The sequence below is a fragment of the Molothrus aeneus genome, chromosome 9 (genome assembly GCF_037042795.1).
Source record: "Molothrus aeneus isolate 106 chromosome 9, BPBGC_Maene_1.0, whole genome shotgun sequence".
NCBI lineage: Eukaryota > Metazoa > Chordata > Aves > Passeriformes > Icteridae > Molothrus > Molothrus aeneus.
Window position 1 is genome coordinate 17,412,028 of NC_089654.1, and position 11,850 is coordinate 17,423,877.

General features: G+C 41.4%; 1 protein-coding gene across 1 annotated transcript; it reads right to left on the reverse strand.

The window, feature by feature from the left end:
• Nucleotides 1–4,572: 4,572 nt before the first annotated feature.
• On the reverse strand, nt 4,573–11,627 carry F3 (coagulation factor III, tissue factor). Its single transcript, XM_066555975.1, has 6 exons — nt 11,543–11,627; nt 10,530–10,644; nt 8,476–8,660; nt 7,896–8,077; nt 7,625–7,784; nt 4,573–6,531 (listed from the first exon to the last, which is right to left on the reverse strand). The coding sequence occupies exons 1-6, from the start codon at nt 11,610–11,612 to the stop codon at nt 6,383–6,385; spliced, it is 861 nt and encodes a 286-aa protein (XP_066412072.1). The 5' UTR covers nt 11,613–11,627; the 3' UTR covers nt 4,573–6,382.
• Nucleotides 11,628–11,850: the final 223 nt, after the last annotated feature.

Here is an 11,850-nt window from a genome sequence, read left to right on the forward strand (position 1 = left end):
TACAGCTCAATTTACGACATGTGCAGTTAGTAGTAAAACATTTTCCAGTACTTCTAGAAGACTACAGTTCTTTCTGTAAGGTACTTAGTCTGTTCCTCTAAGAGTTAAAAGGGCAGTAAGAGGACTCTGTTTTCTGTTTGAAGGATACTGAGGAAAGAAAGTCTAGTAAGAAGCTTAACAGTCAGCATGAAAATCTAATTCTGAGCTATTCCTGAGTTTCTGAGACTAAAGAGGTTTGTCAGGAGAAGGAAGTAGGTTTTGTGCAGGTTTCAACACCAGCTTGCAAACAACAGGTAAGTACTGATGGATTGTTAACTGGGGCCTTGTTTCCAGCAATGTTTGAATATTGGATAGCACAGGGTATATTGCAGTCCAAGATTCCTGGAGAAGCTTTCAGAGAGAAGCACTGTATAGGACATAGAATGTGTTCAGGAGGAGATGTTCTGCCCTTAATATCAGATCTTTTTGAGATGTTCAGTCTCTCTGTTCCTTTTCATTATTAGAAAAGAGAATCTTACACATTTCTCGTGCCCTTTTCCTCCAAATTTTGGTGAAATCCGGATTCAAACTGGATCTAAGTGTGTTAGTAATTTATGAACATTTGGATTGTTAATGTGCTGATTATGCCCCTTTTTACCACTTGGTGTCACCTTTTCTAGGCTCAGAAGCACAGAAAGCAGACACAGATTGCAGAATTCCTGCTGAGGCGATGGCTTAGGGTAGAGCTGTACGTGCAGGGGCGCTGCTCCCATGGATGGCTGCGGGGTGACGGTCCTGCAGCGCTGACACACGGCTGTGGTCGCCCTCGGTGCTCTCTGGAAGCAAGTGATCATGTAAGAATCAAGTGGAAAGCTGGGAAATCAGACTGGGTATTATCTCTGTGGAGATGTACATATTTGAGGTGAAGGGATGGTAAAGTATGAAGGTGACAGAGGGAAAACTTTTTCTGTTAATCAAGGATGCACTCTTTAAAATGAAAAAACTCAGCTAACAAAGCCACATTTTTCCCTTGAATAAGGAGTGCTTCCTATTGGAGTAGGTTTTAAAATCTCACTTGTCACTCTAGCTCTTCTAGTACATTAGCTGATTGAGTTGTGTAATTACTGAATAACTAATTTAAAAATTACCATGTCATCTCACTGGGAAAATGCTTCTCTGTTGAAAGGAAGGTGAGTTTTAATTAAACCTCTTTTAACGAAATATTTTTCTTAATTTAACAAATGCCAGTACTTTGCTACTTAAATATTTCTTGAAGTAATTAGGTAGAAAACTTGAAAATAAAAATAGAAGAAAATGCATCAGGGAGTATAAATGAGATCTGGAACTGTAAAGTTCATGTTAATAATTTCATTGCTATTTTAAACAAGAAACTAAAAAAATTGCACTTTAATTAGGTGCAGTGAGGTACTTGGAGCAGTGCTAGTGAATGTTCTGAAAGTTACTGTCTCAATAATACTGACCAAGGGGAGCTGTAGAAGGTAAAAAAAATAATGCTTCCATGCTATTAATATGTTTCTGATTGTGATTAAGAGATATGGATTTATTCAGATTCTATATTATTATTAAAATGAGATCCTGCCTACCTGTCTGAAGAAATAAGACAAAGGGTTCATCTCTCATGAAAAATAAGTAATGGGAATGAGTAGGGGATGGAGGAGAGGAATGGAAACATCAACAAAAGAGCCAGGAGAAGCCAGGAGCAGAAGCATTTCAAGCTTCTTACAGGAGCCAGTCACACAAATATGTCACTTTTGACAAGATGAGAAATGGGCACAACCTCTGCAATTGGACATCTGAGACAGCCTGGCGGTGAAACCCTGGAGGCAGTCAAGGTGGCTGCATGTTTATAACCAGGTACTAGCAGGTTTTTCTGGAAGAAACCATCCCTGAGGGAGATCTTGCTGTGAACTTGGCTAATTCAGCTACAGTTAGAGGCTGAGGAGTTACAGGGAAAGATGTTCTTTCTGGGTCCTTTGGGGGATGCTGCAAGAGGCTCCGTGGGTTGAATGAGAGCCTGTGCCAGAAGAAGCAGAAGGATCTCATGGTGGGAAGGTTTCTCAATATATGTTGTAAGGAAAAGATCTGTAGCACATCTTTATGTCCTGAGCCTTGCTAAAAGTTCTGCTGTAGAGCACTGGCGGACACACACATCAAACAAGGGAAGGGCAGCTCTCTGTGGCAGTTTGTCTTTGTAAGGGACAGACTGGGCGTAGTCCGTGAGGGAGCATATGCCATGGTGAGTAACACCACACCTAAGGGTTGTGGAAAGATTTTCAGCTGACCAGTTCCTGCTTCTGTCCTGTCCAGCAGGTTGTTCTTTTCCTGTCATTCTCAAACATGCACACCAGGACAAACATAGACTATAGAAAGCATGGTTTGTTGTATGTGAATAAATTCTGTGTAATTAGAAGATTATTCTAATTACTCTTGGATCTGGTAAATGTATATTACAAGGTTTCTGAAACTGTGGCAATCACTACTAACCTGCAAAATAATCTGCTTTACAAAACTGAACTGACAGGGTAATCTATCACAGCTGTTTATTCTCACTTCATGCAGAAAACTCTTTGTCCCGAGTTGCCACATAACTAGTGATCCAAGTTAAGCTCATAATCACGTTCTTATCATTACATGCCTCTCAGCAGCAGCCTTCTCACACTGGAAAGCTGAGTCTGCTAGAAATAGCTAAGCTGTTTGCTGCCATATCCATCATACACTTATGAAGTTCTCCACAGCTGTTCATTTTAAGTAATGGCAGTAGTTTTATTGTCTGTGTTGCTGTTAGGACTGACAGAAAAGTAGCAGAACAGCATCAGCCTTTATTTGCCTGTGTGAAGAAGAATGTGGTTTTAAAGCAGGCTTGTTAAAGTGTGCAGTGTTACACAATCACTTGTACAAGGAGAGGACACAAATACTGTGTGAGGGAGCTATGTAAATGTATTCATCCACTTGAAATAGTTGGATACCTTTTTCAGATGATGGAGCTAAGTGGAACAGGGGAATAGGGAGCATCAATAAAAACATGCTTGCTTACAGAAACCTGCTTATAAGAGGAGCCAGGGAGCTTAGGTGCATAGGAAAAGCCTTCCCTTTCTCATATCCATTCCCTGTGTGTCTGCCTTCATCTTAAATCCATACAGTGTTGAAGTGGCCACATGTGTGGGCCTAGTCTTTCTTCCTAGTGACAACACCTTTATTGGTATAACAACTTCTGCCCAACCCAATACTCTGAGAAAGTCTCTGCCTAAAACATTTTGCGTGGGTTCAGCCCAAGAAATAGAACTTACAGAAGTTTGCAATTAAGAAGCCCCTTTCTCAACTGTCTCCACAAACAGAAACCACCCTCTTTGAAATAGGATCTGTGAGCCCCGTGACACTGGTTACTCAGCATTGTTGGATGATAACATACTGCAGCTAGGAAACAGAAGTGCTTCAGACTTCCAGAACTTGTACAGTCAGGGGTCTCTCTTTCACCATTTAAGGCACTTGTTTGCATTTCTGTGGGTGTCTCTTCTCCCCTCCTTCCCTCCCCCCATATTCAGAACAAACCCAGTATCTCTTTAAGTAATGAAGAATGATTTATAGCACACTGTGTCGTTTATGACAAGCAACTGCATGGTCTAATTTAATAAATACTATGCTGTAATTGCAGGCTTTCCTTTTCCTATTAGCTCTTCCCTTTTGTGAGTCTGGCACTGAATGAAGCTGAGGAAGCAGAGTGCCTTGGGGAAGGGAAGTAATAATGACAACTTTGGAATGTTTTTAAATTGACTCCCACGAGCTCTCATGTTTTTGATTGCTGTTGTAAGATTCCTTCTCCATACAAGGCTTATGCACCAGCAGAAAATGCATTAAGCATTTATTGCTCATCACGAAGTAAACAGGGTTTTGGGGGGGGAAATTCTGGTGTTTTTCTTCCCTCTGTAAAAAGAGGAATTAAAGACCCAAGAAAACCCCCATAAACCACACTTACACATTCCCAGGAGTTTTAACCCATACACAGATGGTAGCTATAGTACAGCAGGGATGAAAAATAAAAATAAAATTCTGTACAAATTGTTTGATTGGGATATTAATTTTGTAAGGTATTCCTTCTCATGAATACAGTGGATATCTTCTTTTAAGGCATGTATAAAGTGTTGAGATCCACAACCAGTTAGTTCCAACTACAAGGTGATTTTTTCTATTATCTTGAGTTTTTGTGTTTGTGTATGCTGACAGCCATCATTAGCAGTTCTCATCTCTGGGGCAGGCCCATAATGCCTTGAATGAACATCAGTAGCACAAGTACAGGCAGCACTGTGGAAATGGAAGGAGAAGCTGTGAATGCAAACCCTGACTAATTTCTCATGTAAGTGGACAGCAGAAATGTGACTCAGGACTCTTCAAAACCTCCAATTTGTGAACTGTGGCTTCTCCTACTTTTATCCTTGGAGGTGCCCTGGTATTCTGCTTTATACACTTGTTAGATTGTGGCAGCTTGCCTACACTGCTGTCCCAAAATAAGTTTCCTAAATGTATATTTAATTTAGTTCTGGAATGAACACTGTACATTGTTTTGAAAAGGAAGACTTATGTTTCCAGTCACCTTTATTTCACTAGAAAAGTATAAATTACCATCATAAATACAGATAACACCAGTATAAAAATTAGATTCTCATTTATAAAATAAATACTAAAAGTCAAAGCAACAGGTATCTCCAAATCCCATCACCAAGATGATTTGAATCTACACCACAGAAACCATTCTTCAACTGTTAATTAAAAATGATGTTCAAAATGCAGTAAATACTGCTACCTATTCTGTGCTTGCTGAAATGAGTTACTATTGACTCAAAGCCTGCAAAGTATTTGTTCTAACACTTAGTTGGAACTATCAGACTCCCCTGCCTATATAACTCTAGGTGTAACTGGATATACTTTCCAGATAAATAGCAAGTACCAGCTTCAATAGTGTTTCGTACAAGTTGCCAGTGCAGTAGTTTCAGTTTGTTTACCTTTGTCTGCATCCAAAGATAAACAGACCAAGTTAATTTTATCCAGGAAGTGCAAAAATAATAGTAGCAGTTTTGTCGCATCTGAACTAACAGATTATTTCACCAGTTAATATTGTTAAGAGGCAGATAAATACAGGGTTTGTTTCATAGAAACAGAAAAATATTCCTTTTAGTTAGGTAAAGGACACCTATTTTTCAAAAGTAGTGTTTTTTCCCCTCACAAGTACTGTAAATCTTCTGGCTCAATAAGGCCACACTGATCAAGTTAAAAGTACCTCTAGTTCAGAATCCTGTTTGACAGGACAATAGAAGGAGCTTGGGAACAGTCTAGGAAAAATCTTTCTACAAAGAGACCTTGGCAATTTAGAGACAGGCAATCACCAGCCACAAGGAGTTCTACAAGGGAAAGTGCTGGGCTTGGCACCTGACATGGGGCAAGCCTGGTGTACAGACAGGCTGGGGAATGAGAGGCTGGACAGCAGAAAGGGGCCACAGAAAGGGGCCTGGAGGACCTGGTCAAGGGAAAGTTGAACATGAGCCAGCAGTGCCCTGGCAGCCAGGAGGGACATCCCTGTCCTGGGGACATCAGGGACAGCATCACAGCCGGGCAAGGGAGGGGACTGTCCCGCTCTGCTCTGAGCTGGGGCGGCCTCACCTCAAGTGCTGGGGGCAGTTCTGGGTGCCACAATACAAAAAAGACATCGAGCTGTTAGAGAGGGTCCAAAGGATGGTGAAGGCTCCAGAAGGGAAGCTGTGTGAGGAGTGGCTGAGGTCACTTGGTCTGTTCAGCCTGGAGAAAAAGAGACTGAGGGGACACAGTTCAGCAACCTCGCCAAAGGAAGCAGAGGGGCAGCTGCCAATCTCTTCACTCTCATGACCAGTGACAGGACTCAAAAGTCCAGCATGAAGCTGAGTCAGGGAAGGTTTTGGTTCAGTATCAGGGACAGGATTTTCACCCAGAGGGTGTTTGGGCACTGGAACAGGCTCCCCAGGGCAGTGGTCACAGCAGCAGCCTGGCAGAGGTCAAGAAGCTGTTAGACAGCACTCTCAGGCACAGGGTGTGACTTGTGGGGATGGTCCCATGCAGGGCCAGGACTTGGACTCGATGATCCTGATGGGTCCCATCCAGCTCAGCACATTCTATAATTCTATGATTGTAACAGATCACCAGAATGTTCTTCCAGCCTCTGGCCACTAATAACACAGGGCTTCCTGATATCTGGATTTTTCGTCTGTACTGTCTAGTGGATTTTTTAATCCACATAACGTTTGGGCTTCAGAATTCCTGTTTCAGAGAGCCTAAAAGGCTCCACTCAATTACCCAATTTTGTTGTTGGGGTTTTTTCTGCTTTGGCTCTGCCACTAGTGTCTGCAATACTTTTTCCTTAGACACCATTAAGCAGCTCCTTTTCTCTCACAGCTCTTGCTTTCTTTGCTTTCTTGCGTTTACACAGAACCACGGGAAGGACAATGGCGAGAGTGATGACTGCAACTGCTATCACTGCTAAGATGATAAAGACTTCTGTTCCATATTCTGTAGAGGAAAAAAAATATCCAAGATTGAGTTATCAGAACCCACAATGTCACAGTGCTACAAACTCTTAGAACTCATTCCACTGAATGAAAAAATGCTTTCTATATGTTAGTCTCACAGAAGTGGAGTCACTACGTCAGTGTGAACTGAATAGATTTTAACATGAATTTGTTCAACTGAAGTAAAGTTTTATTCTATCTCGCTCAGTCTAGGTTTTAATCTAGTTTAGTTAGTGCACTAAAGTACCATGCTAACACCACAAGAAAAAGTCAAACCATTCCCCCTGCCTGTACATTATTTCTGTCCAAGTGAAAATCTATTCAAGGTTACAATCTAGAAAAGACCAAGAGAAGTTTTTTCTATTTAAATTTTAATGAAATTGCAATTTATTACTTTTTTGGTAAATTCTCTGGATAAGAAAGCTAATTTGAGTTCATTTGCCATTTTAGAAGAGTTTTTCTAGAGTGCAGATATTCTTACTTTGGGAGAAGAAAGATACAGTACAGCAATGTGATATTATTTAAGTAATATTGATGACTGTATATTGAAGAAAGTGTTATCCAAATGGCTAGTCTGAAATGGCTGGCTGATTCACCTACACTTGCTAACTTATTTACCAGTAAAGAAGTCTATCTGCCAACCTCTGACCTCAGAACAGGAAAGAAAGTCTTATTCTCATCATCTGCTTTTGGTATAACTAAAGGTCAGTTCATTCTACAAGTAAATGGATATGCAGGTTTCCAGCACTTCTATGTTTTAGAGCTAATCCTTCAAGCACTTCCTATGGCACTTGCTATTGGAAGGATCCAAGGAAAACAACTGGAAACAAAACTGAAGCTGAAGGCTAGTGATGACATCTGGAACCTCAGACACCAGTCATCAATTCAGACATTTTAACCAAAACAGTTGGGCAAAACCCTAAAACCAGCTCCAACTAACTAAAGATGGTGTCATACTTAAAGTGAGGTCTTCCCATGAATTTCCATGTGCCAACTGTTAAATAGTTTATTTCATTGCAGGCACCAGAATTTAAAGATGTGGGTTTTTTGTTAGAATATTAAAGACTGAGTGACAAACCTCATCTGATACTTACCATCTAAGATATTCCTTCCTACACTGGTGCAGAGCACCCTGCTTTCTAGGCCATAACGATTTTCTCTGCGAGAGGGAATGATTCCCTGGACATAGAAGCAATAGTTCTTTCCACTGTCAACGCTTATTTCAAAATTATGGCTTTTTGTTGTTACATCTTTCTGTAAAGGAAAAAAATATTCCAAGTGTCAACTATGAAGGTAGCACAGAAACTGTGTAACTATATAGAATGTAACAATTATTACAGAACAAAAACTAGAGTTAGACCTTACCTTTCCAGAACTTTGATCTTTCCAGTAATAGAGTTTGTATTCCAGGTCATGCTGGAAAATATCTTGAATACTCATAAAGCTTCCGTTAGGAAATGTATATGGAGTAAGCGGATCTTTGAACACGACATTCAGTTTGGAACCTTTTTGTGAATAATCCTTTATCTCTGGTTTTCCAATAACAGCTAAACAAAGATTTTTAGAATTTAAAAAATGACATCATTTATATACGACACGCTCTTCTTCCTTCCACCCTCCGTTACCTTCCCTTCTCAAATCTATTACAAATTTACAAAGCCAGTGAAGGCCTAAATTTAAACAAGTATCCTCACCTACTACATAATATTAACTAAATGGTCTACTCAGTGCAGTGAGAAACAAATGAGAAACAAACTAAAATCTTTCACTCTCCCCTACAACAGGGAAAGCTTTATGCCTGAATACCTTCTTTTCCGATATCAGCAGGGTTACCATAAGAATCTATAGAAAAAAACCTTTAAGCTCAATCTAAATCTTGTTTAAATCAACAGAAGTAATCTTGAAAATAAATTTATAGTAAGATTTAATTGACAATCCTACTTACTCTGGCTATAAGGTGTAAATTTTTCAGAGACTTCAAAAGGTGGCTCTTCAAAGTTATCCATCTCCGCAGGCTTTACAGACAGTATGTGTGCTGTATAGGTCTCCTTTACATTCCTGAGCGCATCAGTAACATCACACTCTGTTTCTGATATCTGTATGCATTTTCTCTTCACGTCAGATGTCTGTCTGAAAAGAGCAAGAAGGAAATGTCAACACTTTTGAACCAGACATATATGTATTACATATTTAGATACATTAAAAACATTTTTCCCCTCAAACTGTATAGATTTCCCTCATCCAATAGAACAGCCTTGCAGGCTAAAAGGAGAAAAGATCAAAAGTCACTACCTGTACAGCTGTATTTCACAATTCAAAGCAGAATTCAGTAAATCGAGTATGATTGATATTAATTACAGAAATGTGCTATAGGACACATTTGGTTTTGCATTTATGCAAATGCCACTAAGAACCAGACAGTAGCAGCAAATTTCAATGCAGAATTGCAATTTAAAAACACTGACAAAAAGCATGAACCATGCACTTGTCTTGATTTTTAAATGATAGAAAGCAAGTCCATTTACTTGCAAGATAGCAATGAGACTATGAAAAATGTTAATTTCTCATTTTAGTTCCTCACAAGAAGGAACAAAAAACCAGATTAGATATTAATCCTTCAATTCTTTTCCCTCTTTTTGCTGGTGAATTAAGGAGAGCAAAAATTGTGTGATCTCAACTGGAAGAGCGAGTGCTGCCTGTTTGAATATTAACAAAGTGTTTTTTTCTCAAAGTAGATCAAGTTCCTTGTTTAGAGTCAGCTGAACTCCCTTCTTACTTCATCAGATTTCTTTTGTCACAGATCAGTGAGGGACAGTGCCACAAGAAATGCACTGAAAAGGGATAGAAGTTTGACCTTTTTGATGAAACAAATGTATTTTGTAAATATACGTACACAAGAAAGCAAACATTTAATCCCACGTCCTCCATAATAGCAACTTCAGCCAAAAGAGATGCCTCTGCTGCAGAACTACACCTGATTCTATACTGAATCTCAGGCAAACAGATTTCAGGTTTTTGCAAGCCTGAAAGGTCTGGAAAGAAACTCCAGATTCAAAAATATCATAAAATGTGCTCTGCTAAGTGTGTGCTTTTAAGTCCATTAATCTAATCACTCCTAAAGAATGAAAAAGAACATTAAGCCATTACACTGCTATTTCACTTTTTAGTCATGAGAGAACACTCATTTATACGCCACTTTTAGAGACAGTAGAGACTACAGTATCACTTTTTCATTAATATGTAGGAAGTTTGATGATGCATTTTCCCTTTAGGGCACATTTAATAGGGCACGTTTAATAATGCTCTGTGTATTAAAATGGGAGCTAAAACCAGCACAGATTTATTACTGAACTTCATGGAAAGTTTTGTGCAGTTCTGAAAGAGGTATTAGGCACTTCACATAAGCTGGCTATGTTTATATCTACAATATTTTACAGCTTACATAAAACACAGTATCAGAGGAATAATATCATAACATAACATAATATCATAACATAACATAATATCAGAGGAAATCTTGACAGAGGTAAATGAACAAAGGTAATTTTTAGTATTACCCAGCAAGACAAAATTATTAATTACTGTGATTCACTGATTAGAATAAAATGCAGACTCATTTATTAGATACCTCCCAAGACTGAAGACACAAGTCCAGACACCTTGGAAGACATAAAAAGGTAAAGTTCTGTCTAATATGCGGTATGTCAGGTTGAGTATCAACTCCTTCAAAGTATCCTGGCTGGCTCTCTCGAGCAGCACTGAACCCCAGAACTGAAATACTGATCTAAAGCTCATCTCTCCATTTCCGAAGTGGGCAGAACCAAAAGTCTAAACCTGATATTTTTATAGTTGGACACTAAGAAGTATTAGGCAATTTTCCTAAATCCCAGTATTTGAGCACTTTTCCTGTTACATTCCCTTTCAGAAATATTCAAACATGCTCTCTTTTCATTTTCTTCAATTGCCATTAATGAACATATCATGGTGTTATCTACTTACCCATGTATTTCTACAGTATAGAAGTAGCCTGATGGTTTTGGTTGCCACTGTAGTATAGTTTTAAAATTGATTGAAGACCAAGTTATATTGACTGCTGTTGGTGGGTCTTCAGAGCCTTTAAATACAGAAGAGAGTGCCGTCAGTCATATAATATATAATTCCTGTTTCCCTGCAGTCATTGTTCAGTTGCCATTAATTGCAACTTGGAAACGTTTTCTTGGGGGAAAAGGCTCAGTCCTGCCCTTAGGAAAGGACTGCTCATCTTACTAAAGGAATGTGTCCTGGTAGAAGTGAAGAATGAGAAGACAATTATTTTCTGTCTTGTAACTCTGAAACTGATGAGGTAATTTAGAATTCCTTTTTGATCCAAGAGCTCTGCAGAAGGTACAAAAGCTTGAACATTCTCGTGAATGAAGCACTGAACAAATGAGGCATAGTTCAAAATCATCCCTAGCTGTATCTGCAGCAAGCGTTAGCTCCTGGATTCCCATTTACATATTTAGGAAAGATAGTCTCTGTAAAAATCAGTGGTTACCCTACACACCTACAGTATATGAGAGAGGCCACCCCGGGATGAGCTCGTGTCCCACTCAAGCACATTTTTGGCCAGCCACAGCTGCTTCGGGGAAATGCCCAGGACGAAGCCGGATGGGAAAACCCCTCGCAACCCTGTAACCTCTGGAAACCCCTCGACAAGCTCGGAGCTGGGAACAACGGGACGAAATCTTGCGACTTCACTACAGCTGCCCACCCCCGAGGCCGTCCCCGCTCCCAGCACGGCCGCGGCCAGCGAGGAGCCCGCAGTGGCGCCCGGCCCCCGGCAGCCGGGCGGCGGAGCGCTGGGCAGGGAGGGCCAGCGTCCCTGTCCCCTGCCTGCCAGCGCGGGGCCGCTCTCCTCGGACTCCCTCAGGGACACCCTGTCCTGGGGCTCCGAGGGACCGATCGCTGGCGCCATCCCACCCATATCATCCCGCCCTATCCCGTCCCGTCCCGTCCCGCGGGCCGTCACTCACCGGCGGCCAGGTGCCACAGCAGCGCGCCGAGCAGCAGCGCCCGTGGCGGGGCGGCGGCACGCAGCAGCATCCTGGGCGCGGTGAGGGAGCTGCGGCTGACGGGCCGCCGCCGCATATATGGAGCAGAGGCGGGACCTAGGCCGCGCCCCGGGGCCGCCCAGCGGGGGCGAGGGGACGGAGCGCGGCGGAAGCGCTCGGGCACCGCCGGGTTGCGCAAACACAGCGCGGGATCTTCGAGGAAAGGGAGGGAGGGAGGGGCGCTGAGGGACGGACGTGTCCCGCGGGATGCAGCCCTGCCACCGCATCCC